The sequence below is a fragment of the Cadophora gregata genome (assembly GCF_030347475.1).
Source record: "Cadophora gregata isolate MNR1 chromosome Unknown scaffold_4, whole genome shotgun sequence".
NCBI lineage: Eukaryota > Fungi > Ascomycota > Leotiomycetes > Helotiales > Ploettnerulaceae > Cadophora > Cadophora gregata.
This window is the reverse complement of record NW_026695927.1, coordinates 2,951,943-2,973,772: the sequence shown is the minus strand read 5'-3', so window position 1 is coordinate 2,973,772 and position 21,830 is coordinate 2,951,943. Positions and strand designations below refer to the sequence as shown.

The 21,830-nt window shown below is 49.1% G+C and overlaps 6 protein-coding genes across 7 annotated transcripts; 4 read left to right on the top strand and 2 right to left on the bottom strand.

Annotated features, from left to right (window-relative positions):
• Positions 1 to 949: 949 nt before the first annotated feature.
• On the top strand, positions 950 to 1,846 carry HTZ1 (histone H2A.Z; the record flags this gene model as incomplete). The annotated part of the gene is made up of 3 exons (XM_058504342.1): positions 950 to 1,057; positions 1,449 to 1,580; positions 1,661 to 1,846. The coding sequence occupies 3 exons, from the start codon at positions 950 to 952 to the stop codon at positions 1,844 to 1,846; spliced, it is 426 nt and encodes a 141-aa protein (XP_058361056.1).
• Positions 1,847 to 2,181: 335 nt separating this feature from the next.
• On the top strand, positions 2,182 to 4,534 carry ONS95_010721 (uncharacterized protein; the record flags this gene model as incomplete). Its single annotated transcript, XM_058504341.1, has 2 exons — positions 2,182 to 2,444; positions 2,549 to 4,534. The coding sequence occupies exon 2, from the start codon at positions 2,777 to 2,779 to the stop codon at positions 4,532 to 4,534; it is 1,758 nt and encodes a 585-aa protein (XP_058361055.1). The 5' UTR covers positions 2,182 to 2,444; positions 2,549 to 2,776.
• A 714-nt stretch (positions 4,535 to 5,248) lies between these two features.
• Positions 5,249 to 6,152, top strand: ONS95_010720 (uncharacterized protein; the record flags this gene model as incomplete). Its single annotated transcript, XM_058504340.1, has 1 exon — positions 5,249 to 6,152. One exon carries the CDS (start codon positions 5,249 to 5,251, stop codon positions 5,951 to 5,953), a length of 705 nt encoding a protein of 234 aa, XP_058361054.1. The 3' UTR covers positions 5,954 to 6,152.
• A 16-nt stretch (positions 6,153 to 6,168) lies between these two features.
• ONS95_010719 (uncharacterized protein) lies at positions 6,169 to 8,478 on the bottom strand. The gene is made up of 5 exons (XM_058504339.1): positions 7,918 to 8,478; positions 7,567 to 7,836; positions 7,173 to 7,486; positions 6,913 to 7,103; positions 6,169 to 6,793 (listed from the first exon to the last, which is right to left on the bottom strand). The coding sequence occupies exons 1-5, from the start codon at positions 8,177 to 8,179 to the stop codon at positions 6,481 to 6,483; spliced, it is 1,350 nt and encodes a 449-aa protein (XP_058361053.1). The 5' UTR covers positions 8,180 to 8,478; the 3' UTR covers positions 6,169 to 6,480.
• Positions 8,479 to 9,083: 605 nt separating this feature from the next.
• ONS95_010718 (uncharacterized protein) lies at positions 9,084 to 17,271 on the top strand. Of its 2 annotated transcripts, none has more exons than XM_058504338.1 (7): positions 9,084 to 12,606; positions 12,713 to 13,038; positions 13,102 to 13,868; positions 13,931 to 14,428; positions 14,473 to 15,372; positions 15,430 to 15,946; positions 16,001 to 17,271. In XM_058504338.1, exons 1-7 carry the CDS (start codon positions 11,765 to 11,767, stop codon positions 17,221 to 17,223), a joined length of 5,073 nt encoding a protein of 1,690 aa, XP_058361052.1. In that variant the 5' UTR covers positions 9,084 to 11,764; the 3' UTR covers positions 17,224 to 17,271. The 2 variants fall into 2 exon arrangements, with proteins under 2 accessions (XP_058361052.1, XP_058361051.1); XM_058504337.1 differs by having other exon boundaries at positions 15,430 to 16,816; positions 16,944 to 17,271.
• Positions 17,272 to 18,372: 1,101 nt separating this feature from the next.
• On the bottom strand, positions 18,373 to 19,336 carry ONS95_010717 (uncharacterized protein). Its single transcript, XM_058504336.1, has 2 exons — positions 18,921 to 19,336; positions 18,373 to 18,832 (listed from the first exon to the last, which is right to left on the bottom strand). The coding sequence occupies exons 1-2, from the start codon at positions 19,151 to 19,153 to the stop codon at positions 18,427 to 18,429; spliced, it is 639 nt and encodes a 212-aa protein (XP_058361050.1). The 5' UTR covers positions 19,154 to 19,336; the 3' UTR covers positions 18,373 to 18,426.
• Positions 19,337 to 21,830: the final 2,494 nt, after the last annotated feature.

Sequence of the window (21,830 nt, the reverse complement as noted above, 5' to 3'; positions counted from 1 at the left end):
AATCTAACTCACTCTTTGGAACATATTTCTTCCATGTCATCTTAACCACTCACAATGCTTCACCAAGGGTGGTGTGCTATCGAACGACGGCCTCCCTCATGACAAGTTGTGCTTGCGTTTGCGCAGTGACGGGCCTAGTTGGCTTTGAACTTAAGCTGAGGTTTGGGGAATTAGAGATGAGAATTCAGATGCCAGAGCAAGCCAATCAGAAAGGCCATTTCCATACAAACAGAAGAATTGCATTCAAAGTGTTCAATAATGCATATCGAACATCAACACCGCAGGTCCGTATGATGGTCACCACGAGGAAGATAATGAAGAATGGATCAGCCCAGGAGAAGCATCCGCCTTGGCATCATGTGACGTGGGAGGACTGAGGCAGCACCCGCCAAAATATCCTGGACTTGCAGCCATGAACAACGACAACTTCTACCAACAACCACGCTTTCAATATCGAACAACTCTCCTTGCTCACAATCTTCATGGGGATGGCTCCAGAATGCCTCACAGGTAAGTTACTCACCATCTCTTTGGAGTTGGGGTGGAGGTTGCCAGTACCACCACCGCCCCAAACCTTCGAGACAGTGATGAGCCCTTCACATATCTCTCAATCTCTCCACCACCAAATCTCTTTGCCTCTTTCTCGATGTATGTACGCATTCCTCCAGTCTTACGCTATCATTCGATATCTTTTCTATATTCCTTGGGTCAAAATTGGGGATGGTAGACCACTCTCTATCCGCCCTCACAGCTAGAATTCCCCCAAGCGGCGGCTCGCTTGTGCATCCTCAGGCTCCGCGCTAGCGCATATCTTCTTCAACGCGCCTACACCAAGTCTGTTTGCTCACCAAACATCCTCCTCGTCGCCGCATCATCCAACAACAAACATCCAACTTTCACCCCTCGAAACCAAAACAATTCACCTATTACTTCTTGACAAGCATCAACAATGGCCGGAGGAAAGGGAAAATCATCGGGCGGCAAGAGCTCCGGAGGGAAGAGCGGCCACGACAGCGGAAAGAAGCAGCAGAGCCACTCCAGCAAGGCCGGACTCCAGGTTAGTATTGCGCAAAGCTCTATTCGATGTCTGCAGAGGTATCGCAGGTTGTTTGGAGAAATTTCGAGGTCTGGTTCGATGGCGGATCCGTCGATATCTTCACCCCGCAGTGTCGCGTCATCCACATAAACAACAACAAAACGAACGGAAACGAGGAAACTTGGATAAACGAGGCGCTGTATCAAGTATCGGCTCCGTGAAGCTTCAAATCTGCCTTAAAAACACTTTTCATCCTGCGATCTCCGACGCGCCTGGCATATCAACAAACCCAAGACATAAAATACTCGACCCCAGCCACCCACATAACCAGACCTCGAATACCTCCAAACATCGAGATATTGAAGTCTACGCGCGCAGGATATCAGAAATGCTAACATGATATTTTTAACAGTTCCCTTGCGGTCGTGTCAAGCGTTTCTTAAAGAACAACACCCAGAACAAAATGCGGGTTGGAGCCAAGGCAGCCGTCTACGTTACCGCAGTCCTCGAGTATCTGACCGCTGAAGTTCTCGAGCTCGCAGGAGTGAGTCATCTACCCATTTCTCCATTTTCTTTCTGCCTCAGTCCAAGTCGCGCAATAAAATACTGAAGTATGGTTCCCAGAACGCCGCCAAGGATCTCAAGGTCAAGCGCATTACTCCCCGCCATCTCCAGCTCGCCATCCGCGGTGACGAGGAACTCGATACCCTTATCCGCGCCACCATCGCCTTCGGAGGTGTTCTGCCACACATCAACCGCGCGCTCCTGTTGAAGGTCGAGCAGAAGAAGAAGAAGGCTATCGAGGCATAGATCCGACTCGATTCGATTTTCCGGGTTTCCGAAGCTAGGCAAAGCACGAACGGACGATTTTTGGATCCTTTTTCCACTCTCTTTTTGTTGTTTGGGTGTGTGGGTTGGGAAAGATACCGGAGGTGTATGGGGAATATTTTATCTTTTGTGGCTCTTTTTCAATGTTTTTTTGCTTAAATGCTGCTGGAATGGAATGCTTATCAATGGGGGTTAATGAAATGTTCAATAGGACAATACGAGTCTGTGAGGACTTGTTGGTAGTCTTGATGAGATGAGATGAGATAGCTTTAAGCAGTATGGGCAGTTGTACCAATATCACACGGGAATTTCTTTTCAGGTGGTGAGTCGCAGGTTGAGTATATGCTTATTTTGTTTTGCTCATGATTTTTTTTTGGACCTCTACTCCGGATCATCCTACCATAAGAATCGCATTTCCTTTGTCCTCTACATACCCAATTTGATCTCCGGATTGCTGACGCAACCCTCATCCATCCATCCATTTTCTTTCACTCAACGTCTTGCCGAGGAACAAAGACAGAGTATTCCAACTAGCTTGGAGACAAAACCTCCTAGTGCAGATTCTTCTGGGGAATCCAATGCAAGTCCGCCGCAGTCTCCTTCGCCCTTTCGGTGGTTATTAGTAGATAGCCACTCTGTATTTGTAGTTTGTATGATGCGCTACAGCTAAACAGTCCACTCCAGTCAGTCGCAGGTATCTCATCGGCCCAGCTATTTCAAACACTACTTAAATAGGGCATTCGGTTTCCTTTGTCCGCCCACCGTCCGCAAGTTTGCTTGAGCTGAGATCGCAACCTCGATTTGCTGGTTGTAGAAGCAAAGCAGAAGCTGATAGTTCCCAGTGGTGTTTACCCGTCACATCACACCCAGCATCTCATAATCACAATAGCAGCATAACATATCGATGACAATATGGTCAGTCGAATCTGGTGTCTTCCATCACCTCCAAAACCCCTACAGAACAGCACCAGCCACGATTGTCCTACCTCTACGTCTCCTACTTCACCACTCCTACCCTCAGCAGCACTACCTTCAGATACAGACTCAAACTCAGCCTCATCTCTCGACCAAAACATAGCACCCTCGTGTTCCTCCTCTCACACAACCCACACCAACACCTCGAGACCATACACAAAACCAGAGCCCAAACCACCACCCCGCCTCCACCTCCGCGCACTCATACCTTCCAAACCACTAGTTCCCTCTAGTACGAATACTATTCTCATCCCTCTCCCTCCACCTCCACCTCCTCCACCTCCATCTTTCCCCTTCCCATGGATATGGCAATGCCATCTCTGTGGCTCAGTCTACAGACTTGGTGTTACGAGGAGGTGTTTAGAGGATGGGCATTTTTTCTGTGCGGAGGGTAGGACGCCTGTTTTGACCCCTACAGGACAGGATGGTAATGGGGATGGTGGTGAAAATGGAAATGGGGGTGAGAAAAGAAGCGGAAGGGGAGGCAGCGAGGAGAAAGCGAAGAGGAGGAGAGGCAAGAGAAGAGACAAGAAGGGAAAGAAGAGGGGTAGAAATAAGAAAAGGGGGTGTAGAGCTGAATTCGACTACGAGGGGTGGAAGGCGTGGGGTGTGTGCAGGAGGAGGAGGGAGGTGTGGAGGTTATATGCTCAGAGGGGTGTTGGGGCTGAGGAGGTGACGATGGGGAGGTGGGGGAGGGGTGCTAGGGATGAGGTTGAGGTTGGGGATAGGAAGGGGGATTTGAGAGACAGGGCAAGGGAGAGTGGCTATATGCACAATCCTGATGAGAGAGGCCGAAGCAGAGGACGAAGTGGAGAGGGGGAACCGGCCGGAAACACTCGATGGGACGATGGAAATGAACGTAAAAACTGCTGGCTTGATTGCGATTTCCCTTCTCAGTGCCATAATGAGAGGAGATTGGGGAAGTTGGATGAGGAGTGGATGGAGAGGGAATGGGGAACGGCGGGGGAGGTAGATGTTCCTGCTTACGAGGAGAGATTGGATGAGAGTCCACATTTGGATGTGGATGTAAATGAGGATGTGGATAATCATGAGGACCAGACTGGGAGTAAAAAGAGGAGAAAGCTATCTTCTGTTCCAGGAGAGTTCGAGCTCGAGGTGGAACTTGGAGAGGAGAATAAGAATGAGGTGTTTCTGGCTGGCGTGGGTCAGTGGAACGACGATCACGATGAGGACGGAGATACAATCATGACCGACGCAGATGTGGATTATGAGTCTGAAGAAGGTGCAAACCCATGGGCTAAATTCGACCCTATCTCAGGCTCGAGACCCGCCTCATACAGTCAAACTCACAAAATCCCAACTGGCCTAGCCATCTCCACAGACAATCACACAGCTGCAGAAGAACGAGATGTCGCTTTTACGATTTCGAGGGATGATGGTGGTGGAGAGCGTGAAAATCTCGGTCCTATAGGTATAGATAGTGATGGTTTAGGAGAGGCGGGGTACCAGTTGAGTCATATAAGGAGTATAAGGCGGAAGAGTGTTGAGGGACTGGGTGGTGATCAGAGTCCGCCTGGAAGTCCGTTGAAGGAGTGTTCGAATTTGATTGGGTTTGAGGAGTTGGATGGTGGGGATTTGGGGGTAAGAGGGGGTGGGAATGGTGGTGTTGGTGTTGGAGAAGGGACCGATGCTTGGAAGAATCTGGGACTTGGGCAAAGGATGGGGGTGGGATAGAAGTGGTGGTGATGAGGAGGAGGAGGAGGAGTTGTGAAGTTGTGAAGCTGTTGGGGTGCTCTATCACTTCTTGTGCATGGACTTGGTCGGAAATGTAAGCGACTTTGTAGCTCGTTCTGGTATCCGGAGTGGCTTTGCACGGCGGGGGCTGTGTATCTAAGGTCAATTTTAGGCTTGTGTTGAAAGGTGTGTGCTCCATAACAATTCTGCAGGCTGAATTCTTCCTTCCGGGGCTTTTTACATTCTCCGGGCATGTCGCTTATACCCCGGTATCTAACTCCGGGCCCGAGCCCCCGGAGTAAGACAGCTGGGCCCCCGGACTTACTAGCGATGCTCACTAACCGAGCAGCTTAATCATCGACATACGAAACTGCGAATGAGATTGATTAAAAGAGGCGGCTAGGTTTGATAGGTTTGTAATAGAGTAGGGATTTATGTGATATATAAGTCTTTCATGTCCGGTGCCTAAGAAAGAAGAAGTTGAGATCACAAACATCAGAACGGAAAAATAGAAAGGGTCAGACACAACAACATCTTCATCACCTGCGACAGAATCTTGATCTTCTACTACCACTACTTTTACCCAAGTACATCGAAAACACAATAGTTGCATCGAGGAATTAATCAACAAAGGATCATCCTACATAAAATCGACTGCCATACATCTCCTCCACATCAATTTTGATCCTCAAACCAGAAACCCATCACCTCAAAATGCACATCCTCATCCTCGGCGGCTCAGGTCGAACCGGCAAACTCATAATCGAAACCGCCCTCTCCTCAAACCACACCATCACAGCCCTGATCCGCAACCCCTCCTCCCTCCCCCCAACCCCCGGCCTAACCCTCATAACCGGGACACCCACCTCCACCCTTTCCATCTCGCACGCTATAACCTCCTCTCCCACGCTCCCCAACCTCGTAATCGTATCACTCGCCTCCGTCCGCAAGTCCGACTCTCCTTTCTCCGCACAAGTCAGCCCTCCTACATTCATGACGGATGTACACCGCGTGTTACTTGAAGAGATGAAGAATTTTGGGATTGGGAGGTTGATAACGGTTAGTGCGTTTGGGGTGGGGGATTCGAATCCTAGTTTGTGGTGGCCGATGAGGATGGTGGTTAATTGGAGTGGGATGAGGGTGGGGTTTGGGGATCATGGCGGGGTGGAGGAGCTGGTTAGGAGGGCGGGGAGGGAGGATGGGGTGAGGTGGACGTTGGTGAGGCCGTGTATGCTGGCTGGGGGGGAGGATGGTGGGGAGAAGGGAGTGGAGGTTAAGGTTCTTGGGGAGAGGGGGGAGGGTGGTGGGTGGATGCCGAGTGTGAGGAGGAGGAGTGTGGCGGAGTGGGTGGTGGGTGTTGCGATGGATGAGGTGAAGGGGGAGGAGTGGATTGGGAAGACGCCGGTGCTTGCTAATTAGTTCGGGTGGACGAGGATTGTTGGTGGCTTTTTCTATAGATGGAAATGGAAGGATGAAAATTTTAGAATGTAATTAGAATCATACGCATCACTGTTTTAGATATGAGGATTGCAGGTGAAAAGGAAAATAAGCGTGTTCCGGACCCCTGATACTTCAGTGTTGACGAAGGGGATGTGTCTTCGAATTTCAGAGATTGGCCATTTACTGAACTTCTCCTTCATCAATATTCTACCTGAATATCCGTTGAATCAAACTCAGCATGTCCCCATCCCCACTGGTGAACGAAGTACTACAATGGTTGGTATTAGTGGCTTCGTCAAGCTTGACTCCATAGACTCCTCCCGTGAGAAATACCTACAAGCGGTGCTGTATCAAGAGGTAAATGGAGACTCGTTAGTCGTTACTCATTAGTTATTATCAACTCGTTCTAGACCCGTCAAATCCCAACCTTTCTTTCCAAATCAACCTCAATCTCCAATCCAAATTCCCAGCTCTTCCCAATAATCCATTCTCCCATTCTCCCATCATCACCTCATCTCCAAATTCTTCCCCTTAGCAGCCGCATCAAACTCATCCTCCAAAGGACTCTCATCCTCATCCCCATCAACAATAAACGGATCCTGCTCCACACTCGCATACTCCCCTCCAACTCCTCTCTCCTCTCCCGCCACCACATCCGCACTACCTTTCCTTGCTTGCCCGCCGCGCTTAAGCACATCCATGATAGTGAGGCCCTTGGACCAGAAATACCACATGGGGAGTAGGATGCCGAGTTGGAGGCAGAGGGCGCCGAACCAGAGGTAGAAGGATGTGCTGGTTGCGTGACCGAGTCTGAGACCTCTGATAATAGTAGATATGAGTGTGTGAAAACAAAACTTATATAGTGGCAAGACGGGAAGGTGAAGAGGTGGGAGGTAGGTAGGAAATTATATCTTGGATAAGATGACAAAATAACTTACAGTCCGACATTGATATTGCCAATCGCCAAAACCGCACGACCAACCCAGACGTGATGGTTTGAGATGGCCGTTCTGCGACCTAGTTTAACGTAGTTGATATGATGCCAATATCCCAATAAACCCTGGACGATAATGCCGGGGAAAATAGCTAGGCCGATGATTTGGTGGAAAGAGCTGAAGTGTCCACCATGCTTAATTCCCGATATCAGCTACGTTCAGATTCCATAGAGCATATAAAACAAACAAGTATCGAAACTCACCGAAATCGACAACCAAATCCCCATCAAACAGCCCAACACTATCGCACCTCCCGCCACACTCTGCACAACCCAATGCATTTTGAAGGAATTCGGCATCCCGCTTCGGATAGCGAGGATACCACCGGATAAAGACATGAAGCTGACGGTGAGGAGGAAGCCGTGGATGGATACTAGGCTGAAGGTTTTGTGCTTGTGGTGTTTGTCTTTTTTCTTCTTGGGTTCGTTGATGGTGATACGTTGGGAGGAGACTTGTGCGGTGATTGGTTCGTCCGGGTGTTTTTCATAACTGGATTCCATATTGAGTGTTGTGACGCCTACTCACATTAATCAGTAAATTTATCCCGAAAGACTCTTTGCCGTGGGAAAAGGTGAGGTGTTGTGGTGAGGGAAATACCTCGATCGGTATGCATATTCAGCATCATTTCCGGATCATCGGATCGAGTATTCTGCATGAAATTCGACGACCAGATCCACGACTGCTTGCTAGAATCGACGTCTAAATCACTTGATGTCCAGCTCTCGCAGTCGTAACACATTATCTGTGCATTGTGTAGGCCGTCTGGATCGACCCACGTGCGCGTCACATGGATGACTGGGACTTTGGATGTCATGGTCACTATTGGGGGGAAATGCCCTGGTGTTGTCCGGACACTCAATGTGACGTCTAGAAAAGTCAGTAAGATTCGTGAATTTCATAGTTTTCATATTCAATTTCGACCAGCCAGGAAGTGTTGAGAAAACTCACCACCATCCTGATCCCCCGGATACATGACAAACATCAGCGCACCCGCCATCTTCTCCCCCACCCCAAACGCCACCCATCCATTCCTCTGGTCGAACCCCGCTGAAAAATGAAGCGATACATCTTTTTCCTTTGTGGTCTGGTTCTTGGATGATGCTATCGCGAAACAGAGATCTGTTCTCGTGCCTTCTACGCGACAGAATTGTAGGGCTGAGCTGAGACTCAGGAGAGAGAGGAACGCGATGAGGAGACTGTGCCGTGGCATATTTGCATGCTCATAAGCCCAGGTCGCTTGGGAATGAGGTTGGGCAGCGCTTAGCTGTAGATTGGATTGATGTTGATAAGATGGATCTTGATGAGGAGATGCTGAGATGAGGTGAGATGAGAAGAGTTAGGGTTGCACAATTACGGGATGCGGGCGAGGCGGGATTGGCTGGGCTGCGGCTGAGGATGGTTTGCGCCGCGACCGAATGGGGAAGGACGAACTAAAAAGTATATGCAAGCTAATCATGTAGTTCACTTCCATTCTATCCAACCATCAACAGTAGGTTCTCGAGAACAGCATATATACAATTTCTTGGATCTTACACAGCGTGAAAGCCTTTGATTGTTTACTTTATTGTTGTGCCATGGTCACCCTCAGTCTTGGCTTAGCGAGCGGCGCCCCCCTGTTTCAAGAACCGGGAGCGAGCCGTTGGCTGACTACTAACACTATTTTATACAAAGCCTAGTATCTGAAAGGGCTGATAGGAAGATATTAGGAGGGCATGTATCTCTTCACGCGTTCCTCGATTATGACCTTCCTCATCATTTTTCTACGTTTAAAAGCAAGTGCCGTCATTGAAGGAGCATTTCCCACCACCAGTCAATGCCTGATTACAGAGATGGGATCGATGGCAAGAGAGACAGCAAAGGTTTCTGCTGGTGTGAGAAGGGAATATAAGAATAGTATGAATAAGATAGCTGTAGGACGAGGTATACAGTCTCGTTGGTGACAGAAAGGTCCACTGATCCATCTCTCTTCTGTTTGTTCGGTTAGCGAATGGTGCCCTAAAGTAGTCTGGAATTCAGTGTGGTGACCTTGGTTAGGTACAGAGAGCTTTTCAGGTAGGTAAGTGCGGGGTATGGTGGGGCATGCTCATCGTTGTTCCGTTGACAACACACAACATCGAAGGAATATTTGGAGACTGCAATATTTCGAACCCATTTTACGAAAAAGAATGAACAATCTGATCAATTTATTCCAGTTACAAAGTCGTGAATGTGTTTGTGGAGCAGGCCAGATGAAGATGGAGTTTGAGAGCTGTCGATAATGCTTAGCAGCTTAGCTAGTGGCTTTCCGAATTCCAGTTTTGGGACGACTGATGGCTATTGCGTCTGAGAATTATACTGATCATATAGCAAATATTTCAGACTAATTATTCTTAAGCATATCATCGATACAAGTTCCTGGATTATTCGAATAACCGACCCGAAATAGATAGTGTCCAGTCTGGGTGTCCCTTGGCAATGGAGACCTCCACGAGACGAGGAAGGCACACCGACTTCTTGATATGAACACTGATGATAATCTCACAATACAACATTAACTCTTCCAAGCTGAATTACCTACAGACATTGTGATCAAACTTTCTCTTCCCAATGAACAAGGACTATATAAAAAGTGACAGTTAACTAAATACCAGAGTGGCCAAGACGCGCATCACAAAAGGAGACAGCCGGAACAGCTACCTGTGGGGACGGAGGGGATCTAGAAAAATACCGACCATGACAACGATCAAATCATGCTCCAAAAATCAATCTCTCAACCTTCCAAGAATCCAAGAACTGCACTCAAGAACAAGATAAACATAATGATAATTCTTTCCTTCAAGGTTACGTGTGCACGCACCCAACTTACCTCCCTACCAACCTATTACGAGGTTACCACTCGTCACTAAAGTAGCTCAACATAACTAACTACCTTAGCTGAGCGGAAACACAACACACCCGTACCCCGAAGCGCGAACCGAAACCCGGCGGACGAAAATCCTCCTCTCCACAGACTGCACCAGTGGCAAAGTGATATGTATGAGTATGAAATGCGTTATTCTGAGGCTGAGCCGAGCATAGCAATGGATGTGGATAGGGGATTTGGATAGGGTATGTGGACGGCAAAGGTTTAGATTATACGTCATAGTTTGCAGGCAGGCAGGCTGTAATTTACCTTTTAAGGTAGTTGTCGGGTTCGGGTTCTCGGGTGTTTTTTGTTTTGTTTTGTTTTGTTTTGTTTGCTGGGTCTGGGGGGTCTGGAAGGTGAAGCGAGGATAGAGGGGAGTCTGGATTTTCAGGTTAGGTAGATATACCACGGCCAGGGTAGGTATGGTCTCGGTAGTCGGCGTGTCGCAACGTTTTGGTTCCGATTCCTCCGTGGCACGGCGGAGGAGTGAGTTTCTCGAGACTACTACAGTAGGTAGGGATTAGGTATTTACGGAGAATAATAATGGAGATGAGATGATGATGAGGATCTACAGAGATGTGCTGGCAGGACAGGACAGGACAGGACAGGTAGGGAAGAACATTTGGACGGAAAGTTGAGGCAAGACGGACAGGGAGGAGAGTGTTTGATTTCAAGAAGGCTGGAATGCGGTGAGGATTGGAGGAGTTACAGAGGCTTTGTTGGCAGAGGTCGGGGTTAAGCAGTGTACTGCAGAGTTTTATATTGGTAGGATTTTGTGGCATGTTTCTTGTCCTTGCGAGTGCCAGTTTACGGTGTGATTGCGAGGGAGCTTTGATAGCGGCAGAGCAATTTAGAATACGGCGATGGGGAAGGGAGAATACACTTGAGAAGCAGCCGTCAGCACTATCACAACCACGATCACCACTGCAGTTTAATCCTAGGCTGCCGAGTCTTGTCGTATCAGTCAGCTCCCGCGTATCCCAGTAAAACTCCTCGGGATGTGAACGACCCTGCATACTCAGTCATCAACATCCAACCTTTGTACGTTTTCAATTCGGCCGTTCGTTTTCAATGCAGAATCGTATTCGCACCGACGAAATGAACGGACTCTACTCAGCACAGTTTACTTGGTATCATTAGTTTATCCACGACTGACCTTGTTCTTGTGTTTCTAACCCTCCGAGTGTCGTCCCAGAGCATCGGGAGAGCTCTCACGTGCCAGCCAACACCTCCGGAATAGGAATATACACTGCGCACCACGTCCTCATCCAGATGTTCATAATGGCAGCACCATAGGGTGAATCCATTTATCACTGTCAGCGCGCAGCCATGCCAATGTTGAGGTCGTGATATTACCTTAGGGCAGGAAAATGTCAGATCAGGCACAAGGACAAGGTCTGCGATCGATGATGCAGCCCGCTGAATCAGTCACTGTAGCCAATAGGGAGTGACACGCCGTACGGAGGAAGAAGAGGAGGTAGAGAAGTCTACCAATCATCAAACAACGCAGATGCCCTCGGATGACTTGCCAGGAGTAGGGATATCATAGTGTCACGCCTCCAGCTCCTCGCTACAGTACGACGGGACCGTGGAGGGGTACAGTACAGGAGAGACAAGTTCAACCTCGCGCCGCCCAAAAAAACCTTATATCTATCTATCCGGATGGCACTTCCTGGACCTCACATCATCCAGATTTCGTCTTCGTCCTCGGCAATTCTTTACATCCGGCACGTACGGATGTGGAATAATTTTGAGTTGACACTATTCACTCCCTAGCCTTGTGAAGCTGTCTTACAAGTGGACGATGACCTCAATGGCGCGTTGCGCCAACTACTAAGTTCTAGACTAGAGTACCTAAACTGCAAAGTACCTAAACTGCAAACAGATACCTACCTACCTTACCTATCGTTGATGTCAAGAGCGAGGAGTACAAAAGTCACATCCAAACCCCCTCATTTTAAGCGTAAAGAAACTTTTACTTACTTACTTGCTTGCTTGCTTACGTTGCTTATTGCTCTGACCGAATTCTCAAATTTTCAATTGGATTGGATTGGCTTCCTACACGGTAGCATTCCCGCGGGGAGAGACAGGCACTGGCACAGGCACTGGCACTTATCTCGTCCCCCCTTCTGTACCTTACATATCCATCTACTGTTTACTTACTTACTTACTCCGCACCACATTCCTAAAAAAAAAACATCAACATCAACATCAACATCAACAATGGCTTCCGACAGCGAAAAGCCCATCTTCCAGCCAATTCGAACAGAAAACATCTTATCGTCCGGTCAGACCACCACCACCACCTCCACCACCTCCACCCACCCAGGCTACCCCGACCACGACATCGAGCGACCCCGACCCCAACCCCCGCAAAACCAAAACGGCGAGGGAGAACACCCGGGGTACCCGGCGCATGAAATCGAGCAGCCAGAGCCAGAGCCAGAGACATTATTCAAGTTCCGCCATGACAGCTCCACGGACATCGACGAGGAGAAGCTGGAGCGAGTCGAGACGAGCCGGTCGGTGAGGGATCGTAGGCAGTTTGCGCCGGTTACGCCGAGGGATAGGCAGGAGCTGCAGAGGATCGCGTCGACGTTTAGTGGGAGGGGTGCGCTGTCGAGGACGAATACGGCGGCGTTGTTGGAGGCGCCGCAGTTGGAGCGGCCGGATACGCTGGCGGGGGTGAGTATTGGGGATGCGGTGCTGGATCCGGGGTCGTCTGAGTTTGATGTTTATAAGTGGTCTAGGATGTAGGTTCCCTTGTTTCTCTATGTGATTAATTATGATTTTCTTAAAAAAAATTAAACAAAAAAATTGGTGTGGTTTTGCTAATTGGTTGGTGGGAATTGATTGTAGGTTGATGAGGTTGATGGATCAGAATAATGTCGTTCAGCGCCGTGCGGGTATTGTGTGGAAGAACCTGAGAGTGTGTGGGTCTGGATCAGCCATCAATCTGCAGAAGAATGTCGGATCGCTACTCCTTGCTCCTCTTCGGCTGGGAGAGTTCTTTGGGAAGGGAGCAGAGAAGACGATCTTGAAGGATTTCGAGGGTTGTTTGAAGAGTGGAGAGATGCTTGTTGTGCTTGGCAGACCTGGAAGTGGTTGTTCCACACTTCTCAAGTCGCTTATGGGTGAACTCACGGGATTGGATATGAAGGAGCAATCTCTGGTTCATTATAATGGTGAGTAGTCTTTTACGCATAGTCATCTGGGTTTGATGTTTGCAGTGCTAATAAAATCCAAAGGCATCCCCCAAAAGCAAATGATCAAGCAATTCAAAGGCGAAATCGTCTACAACCAAGAAGTCGACAAGCACTTCCCCCACCTCACCGTTGGCGAGACCCTCGAATTCGCCGCCCGCGTCCGCACACCACAGCAGAGACTCATCGAAGGCGTCGACCGCGAGTCCTGGGCCAAACACATGGCCAAAGTCGTGATGGCGATTTTCGGCCTCTCACACACCTACAACACGAAAGTTGGCAACGACTTCGTCCGCGGAGTCTCGGGCGGAGAGAGGAAGCGCGTGAGTATTGCAGAGATGGCTTTGGCAGGCTCGCCGATTGCGTCGTGGGACAACGCGACTCGTGGGCTGGATGCGGCGACGGCACTGGAGTTCACGAGGTCGCTTCGCATGTCTGCTAATCTGAGTGGGGCCTGCCATCTCGTTGCTATCTACCAGGCTTCGCAAGCCATCTATGATGAGTTTGATAAGGCGGTTGTGCTGTATGAGGGGCGACAGATATATTATGGTGCTTGCGAGGAGGCGAAGCAGTACTTCGTTGATATGGGGTGGGAGTGTCCGCCTCGACAGACGACGGGGGATTTCTTGACTTCGGTGACGAATCCCTCTGAGCGGACGGCGAGGAAGGGGTTTGAGAACAAAGTACCTCGCACGCCTGATGAGTTTGAGAGGTATTGGAAGGAGTCGAGGCAGTGTAAGGATTTGAAGAGGGAGACTGAGGATCATGAGGAGGAGTTCCCGATGGGTGGGGTGACGCTGGAGCAGTTTAATGTAAGTTGTGATAACCAGCGGACGGATATTTTTCCTTTGAACAAGTATTGACCAATGTATAGGCAAGCCGAAAGGGAATGCAAGCAAACCATGTGCGCCCGGAATCACCTTACACGGTCAGCATTCCCATGCAAGTCAAATACTGTACGCAACGAGCCTATCAACGTCTCTGGAACGACAAAACTTCAACTGTCACTACTATCATCGGACAAATCGTCATGGCCTTGATTATTGGTTCGATTTTCTACGGCACGAGAAGCGATACGGCCAGTTTCTTCCAGAAAGGAGGTGTGCTGTTCTTTGCTGTCTTGCTCAATGCATTGATCGCCATCTCGGAAATCAATACACTGTACAGCCAACGTCCGATCGTGGAGAAGCAGGCATCGTATGCTTTCTACCATCCATTTACTGAAGCTCTGGCTGGTATTGTTGCGGATATTCCGGTCAAGTTTATGATTGCTACGTGCTTTAACATTATTCTGTATTTCTTGGCGGGGTTGAGGAGGGAGCCATCTCAATTCTTCATCTTCTTCATGTTTAACTTTGTAGCGATTTTGACGGTAAGAAGCACCCTTCAGTTGTTAGACCTTTCTAATCCTCTCAGATGTCCCAAATCTATCGCTCCATCGCTGCATCCACCAAGACTGTTTCTCAAGCCTTGGCCATCGCAGGAGTCACTACTCTAGCCATTGTCATCTACACCGGCTTCGTCATCCCACGTCCTCTAATGCACCCATGGTTCAAATGGCTCTCCTGGATAAACCCAGTTGCCTACGCCTTCGAAGGACTCTTCGTCAACGAACTCCACGGCCAAAGATTCACCTGCTCGCAACTCGTGCCATCCGGTCCCGGATACGCCCTGACAGGCGACCAATTCATCTGCGCCACCGCAGGAGCCGTTGCAGGACAGACCACCGTTCTAGGCGACGACTACCTCGATGCTCAATTCCAGTATTCATATTCGCACATCTGGCGTAACCTAGGCTTCATGTTCGCCTTCATGATTTTCTTCCTGGTGGTCTACCTCGTCGCCACAGAAATAAACTCCTCCACCGACAGCAAAGCGGAAGTTCTCGTCTTCCGCCGGGGCCACGTCCCAAAGCACCTCGAGGTCGCGGAGAAAGCAGCAGCCAAGCACGACGAGGAGGCTCCCATGCCAGCTGCTGGACCTGGCGCGCAGGGGAAAGACGAGGAGTCGCAGCAGAAGGAGGCGGATGAGGAGGTTGCTGCGCTGCCGCCTCAGACGGATGTGTTTACTTGGAGGGATGTCTGTTATGATATCAAGATCAAGGGGGAGCCGAGGAGGTTGCTGGATAATGTCTCCGGGTGGGTGAAGCCGGGTACGCTGACGGCTCTTATGGGCGTTTCGGGTGCGGGGAAGACTACGCTGCTGGATGTTCTCGCCCAGAGAGTTTCGATGGGGGTTGTTACTGGTGATATGCTCGTTTCGGGTAGACCTCTTGATGAGTCGTTCCAGCGCAAGACGGGATATGTTCAGCAACAGGTGTGTTCTTCTGTTGCAGTGATGCTCTGGTACCATTCTAATGCTGATATTTTTCAGGATCTCCACTTGGAAACCACAACAGTTCGTGAAGCTCTTCGCTTCTCGGCTATGCTCCGTCAACCGAAGACTGTGTCCAAGGCAGAGAAATATGAGTTCGTCGAAGACGTCATCAAGATGCTCAACATGCAAGAATTCGCTGAAGCTGTCGTCGGTGTGCCAGGCGAAGGTCTGAATGTCGAGCAACGCAAACTCCTCACTATCGGTGTTGAGCTAGCCGCGAAACCAGCTCTGCTCTTGTTCTTGGATGAACCTACCTCAGGACTTGACTCGCAGTCTTCATGGGCGATTGTTGCTTTCTTGAGGAAGCTCGCGGACAACGGTCAGGCTGTTCTAGCTACCATCCATCAACCTAGTGCGATTCTGTTCCAGGAGTTCGATAGGTTGCTGTTCTTGGCGAAGGGTGGGAGGACTGTTTATTTTGGAGATATTGGACATAACTCCGAGACGCTGCTGAACTATTTTGAATCTCATGGAGCTGATAAGTGTGGCGAGGACGACAATCCTGCTGAGTATAGTAAGTCGACCATTTCCCCTGTGTGTCGGTAACCAATATACTGATACCGTCTAGTGTTGACAATGGTCGGCGCGGGCGCCACCGGGAAATCCACCAAAGACTGGCACGAAGTCTGGAAATCCAGCTCCGAAGCCCAAGCCATCCAAACAGAGCTCACCCGCATCAAGAACGAGATGGGCTCCCAACGCACCAGCTCCTCCTCCTCCTCCGACGACGACGACACAACCTCGCACAGCGAATTCGCCATGCCGTTCCCAAACCAGCTGTACGAAGTCACCGTCCGAGTCTTCCAGCAGTACTGGCGCACCCCCGAGTACATCTACGCCAAGATCCTGCTCGGCGTGGCCTCCGCGCTGTTCATCGGCTTCTCCTTCTTCCATATCGATCGGAGCCAGCAGGGATTACAGAACGCCATCTTCTCGATCTTCATGATTACTACTATCTTCACTACTTTAGTCCAGCAGATCATGCCTCGGTTCATCCTGCAGCGGGATCTGTATGAAGTTCGCGAGAGGCCGTCGAAGGCATATAGCTGGAAAGCGTTCCTCATCGCGAACATAATTGTTGAGATTCCGTACCAGATCTTGCTTGGGATATTGGTTTTCGCGTCGTACTTCTACCCGATCTATACGCGTGGTGGGATTCCCGATTCGGAGCGTCAGGGTCTGATCTTGTTGCTGCTGGTGCAGTTTTTTGTGTTTGCGAGCACGTTTGCGCATATGATGATTGCGGCGCTGCCTGATGCTGAGACGGCGGGGAATATCGCGACGTTGATGTTCTCGATGTGTTTGACATTCAACGGTGTTTTCCAGCCGCCGTTTGCATTACCCGGATTCTGGATCTTCATGTATAGGGTTTCGCCTCTGACTTGTAAGTTCTTCTTCTCCCCTTCGTCTTCTTCTTCTTCTTCTTTTTCTTCTCGCTATGCTATCATATCATACCATATCATATCATGTCATCTACAAGGAAAGGAAAGGCTAACGACTAGGTATCAAAGACCTCGTCTCAGCCATCGCCTCAACCGGCCTCTCGGGCCGCCCCGTCCGTTGCTCCTCCACCGAAGTCGCCACAATGCAACCGCCCCCCTCTCTAACCTGCGGCGCCTACCTCAGCGCCTACGCATCCGCGTCAGGCGGCGAGATCTACAACCCGTCCGCGACGTCCGACTGCGAGTTCTGCTCGGCGAAGGTGGCGGATCAGTTCTTGATGTCGGTGGCGATCAGCTATACGACGCGCTGGAGGGATTATGGGATTGGGTGGGCGTTTGTGGTTTTTAATGTTGGGGCGGCGGTGGGGTTGTATTATTTTTTTAGGGTGAGGAAGGGGAGTGGGAGGGGGTTGGGGGTGAGGTTGGGGGTGAGGTTGGGGGGGTTGGTGGGGAGGTTTAGGAAAGATGCGAAGAAAAAGGAGGGGGTTATTGAGAAGAAGGCGGAGCAGCAGGATCGGGCGGAGGGGGAGGGAGACGGGGAGGGGGACGGGGAGAACAAGGCTTGAGGTGAAGTGAGAATGAGGTGGTGAGGTAATGTCAGGCGCGGAGTCAAATATGTGTGATCTAGGGCTTTTCATTTGCGAACAAATTTAGATAATTCCGAGAAAAAGAGAGGAGAGAAAAATCTGGTCTAATCAATCACATAGTTAATACTAATCCATCCATTCGAATTCCTTCTTACATTCGCTCATCAGATTCTGTACCTACATGCCCGTCGCCAGCACCTACCTAGGTAGGACAACAATGGAATGGAGTGTAGTCTGAAAAGGTTAAGTCTTTTGGAGGGAGGCGGGCGGGCGTGTAGGGATTATGATTTGTAGATATTTTACGATTTGAGATGGCTCACAGCTGTTCGTTTGGCTTTATAGATGGTATGTTGTTTATTTAATACGAAGCGAGGTTTGGAGGGTGGTGCTCGGTAGGGCATCTGTCTCATAGTTTCCTAGGTAGGTCTTTGTTGTGTTGTGGCTGAGGTTGGTAAGGCAGGCAGGCGCCAAGTGACATCTGGGAGATGGCTGTTTACCTAGAAATCACCTTTTCCACAAGTAAAATAAGGCAGTCACTGTATTTTTTTTTTCTGCATCTAGATTATTGAATCCTTCAGGAAGGAATCATTCTGGGATATTTAGGTCAAGCTGGTGTATTACGTGCGTTGGCCTGGGGGTGGAGGGTGAATCTGTAGAGATAAATGGGGAGATTGAAGCATTGCTTGGTGGAAGAATACGATGCTGGATGTGAGGGAGAGGACGAGGGGTGTTGGGTTTGGGTGATGGGTAAGGAAGGAAGTTTGAAGTGTGAAGTGTGAAAGGCAGGTACGTTTTGGGGAGGTAAGCGGTGCATTACTAACCTTAACCATTTGATGCAGGGGGAGGCTTTTGGAACACGTGGTGACATTCGAGAGAGAAGGGTGATCATTTATGCTTGTCTATGCGTTTGTCTATTGCTCAGCCCACTGGTAATGATTTTTTTTCGATGGTGAATCATCTCCGGGTCAAAGATCTACTCCCTTCCCATCATCTTTCCATCCCAGCCCATCCCACCCTCGCCTCATCTCTAGCCCATGACTGTCTACCTCTCCATTCCCCCCCTCATCCCCTCCATCCCCATCACCATCCCCGACCACACCCTCAGGATCCTCATCCCCAACCAACAAACACTCAAAACTAACAAACGAACTCCCTTCATTCTTCAGATCCTCGATCCTACCCGCCCCAAGCCAATACGGATCACCCTTACAGCCAGGCTCAGACCAGAATGTGCAGGAGTCGATTTTATCTGAGATGATGAGGGACTTGACAGAGTTGCGGAGCTTGCGAGGTGGGAAGTAGCAGTGGTTTGGGAAGACGCGGAATTTGGTGTATTGGCCTTTGAAGTTGGGGTAGGTATAGAGTTTTACGCTGGATTGGAAGGGTGTTGTGGTTAGCGAAGAGGGACTTGGAGGGAGAAGTGGTAGTGTTGAGGAAAGGAGGGGGGTGGTGGACTTACGTTCCGTTTGGTTGGCCATTTGGTCGGTTTTCTGTATGGAAAAAGCTTTTGTCCACATTGACGTGGTTCAGATCTTGACTACGAGATCTCTCTCGTGCCAGAGAAGATCCTCGATTAAGAGGGCAGCATCTGAACGAAGCAGCAAGTCCAATTTCGTCTGGAATCTGCGGGTATGATTGAGCTTTGAGAAATAGCGGATTGCTGCCTATACAATTGTCTTCGGTGTAGAACATGCAGCCATGGATTTTGCGGTCGTCAACATAGGCTGATAGCACCTTGTATTTGACAGTTCTGTCGAGATTCTTGCAGTTCGTTTCTTGAATGTCGTATTCCACTGAGTCGCCTGACCAGAAGTAGTCATTGAAGAGTTGGACGCTGGAATGAGTGTTAGTGAAAGAGGACTGGTACTATATTGAAGAAGAAAAGTAAGAAGAAAAGTACTTTGCCTTGGAGGATCTAGGCGCATGGCCAATGTCGATGTCCAGCGACACTTCGGCTGTTAGGGGGCTGCTCAGAGCCGTGGCAGATAGGGCCAAGATTGCCGGCACGAGGTCCTTTAGCATCAGCATGGCTACAAGGGGTTGATATAACGCCGGAATTGTGCTGAAAGAGGGATGCATGTGTTTTTAATACTTCTCAGATGTGGCCACCAAAGCGAGTTTGGCTTGCCTATTTTGTTGTGGTTGGTCGTGGTAGCACAATTGACGGTACTCAGGGTGCCACCGTGACACCTCGAGAAAGTAACTTGGTAGTGAGACAGCACCCGTCGACGGTAAAGGTATAATCGGAAAGGTGACTTACCTAACGTTTCCACTGGACAGTTTTAAACATGGATTACACAGGAACTTGGTCCGTTCTTGAAGCGTACTGAAAAGGTTACTGAGCGAGGAAACTCGCTGTGGAACCATCATGCACTTTACTTCCGAAATTCTTGCGATCCTCATGTTGAGGTATCTAGATACGTCCCTAATCTCATTCTGCCATAACTGTCCAGCCCGAGGAAGGGTTGCGCGAATCCCGGGGTTCGTAGGAACAACGACCACGATTTGGTGGTACAAATCTTGGTCTTTGTAGAAATCTTACTACGAGATGTTACCTTCTAATATATCTCGAGATTATTGTAACACAGGAGCACCGATTGTCACGACAGTTCCATCTCAGACCTTTCTTTACCTAAGCTTTGCTAGCAACGACTGAGAACGGATCCCGTGACACTTATGACAATTGACTCGAAGGCTCTGAATCCGTACTTCTGAATCCAAATACAGAGTCACCAAAGCAGATAAGGGGAATGGTAAAACCATAGACCGGTTTATCGTTGTGTCTGTTGAATTGGTCTAGAGTGCGAGGAGAGGGATTGAAAAAGGTTACCACACGAGAGCCATCATGTGACACTCTGGCAGTACCTATCAAAGAAGGATTTGCAGTCTCAGAGAGGCGACAACTTCTCATCACATGTCAGAGGGAGACTGACTACACGACAAACTCAGAATAAGTCAGGCCAAGCTATTCTTTATTCCAGCACATATGCCCATTGACCTAAGCGAGACCAAACAGCATGTTGTGTTTTAAAGACAAAGCCCTATACAAGCCATAAATGATGGGAGTTAAGTAGATTATGTGAGCAAATTCGACAGTACCATGGGTTTCAACAAAGGTAAACAACGACTTTGTACCAAAAATCCCCGCGTTTAGGTTATGGTAACGTACAAAGCCTTCGATAATCACAGAGTTTCGGGAGGGATACAAATCGATTTGATCAATAGAGCGGATTATATCCCTCAACAAATTCAAAATGTCTCAATGCGATCTAGCCGAGGAATTTACTTGGCAAACGTACAAACCAGAAGACCTTCCAGAATGTTGGTCTCATCTCGCAGGAAAAGTTCCTCCTTGCATACGATTTGAGATTCTATTCGAAGCGTGCGGCTGCAATGCTACATTATGGATGTGCTCAGAGAGATACAGTATATTTGGTAACATCAAACACGAATACTCAATTGACCCCGCCAAGGGCTTCTCTTTGGAGAGAATATGGGTAGCTGCTGATAACGCAACTTGTGGACAGTGCTCAGACCTGCTTATTGAGACTCCTACACAGAATTTCTTGGCATCCTGGATGGCTAGAAAAGGTAGTAGGCTTCCGGTGCCAGTTATATGGAATAGAAAACGGTTGGTAGGAGGATTCCAAATCCTAGGAAGATGCTCAATGTGCGGGTTGAGGATATCAAGCAACGGAAAGCAGAGTTTGAAGCAAGAATTTTGGCACAGCGACTTGAAAGGAAGGCGAGGCTGGAGAGGTTTTACAATTTGTTACAGGTGAGAAGAGAAGAGACCCGAGTGCTCGTCTCCATATTATTTCTACTTTGGAGATGGAGGGCTCTGATCCGTGGGTGCAGGAAATGCACAATGAGCTTCTCAGATGTGCTTCAGTGGGCAATGGCTCAGGGTTTGGGGATACTGATCCGATTTTCAAGTGTAAGATTGTTGGATTTTAGGAGAATATGGGAAATACTGCTTAGGTTTGTTCATGCTTCAGATTGTAGATCATTGTCTAAAATTTGTTCCCTACAGTGCCTGAAGTGACCACTTCATAGTACTGCGTTGAGCCCCATGCACCATTAAGTCAGTTGGGAATGGTCTGAAGTTCCGGAGTCAGCTTTTCTTGACATACTTGACAAGTGTTCCCATAATGTAGCACTGGACTCGAAGGAATGGTCCGCTGGACTGAAAGGCTAGCTCAGAAGTATTCGGAGTGCTCCACTAATCTTGTCTCTGCCTCGGCCTTGTTTGTACCCAGAATCTAGCTTAGCTTCAGTCAATGTTCTGTTCTTCGTGCTTTTGATCCAGGTCTCTCTGTCGAATGCCCTCGAGAAAAATATGATTCTCACCGGCGTGCAAAGTCGAAAC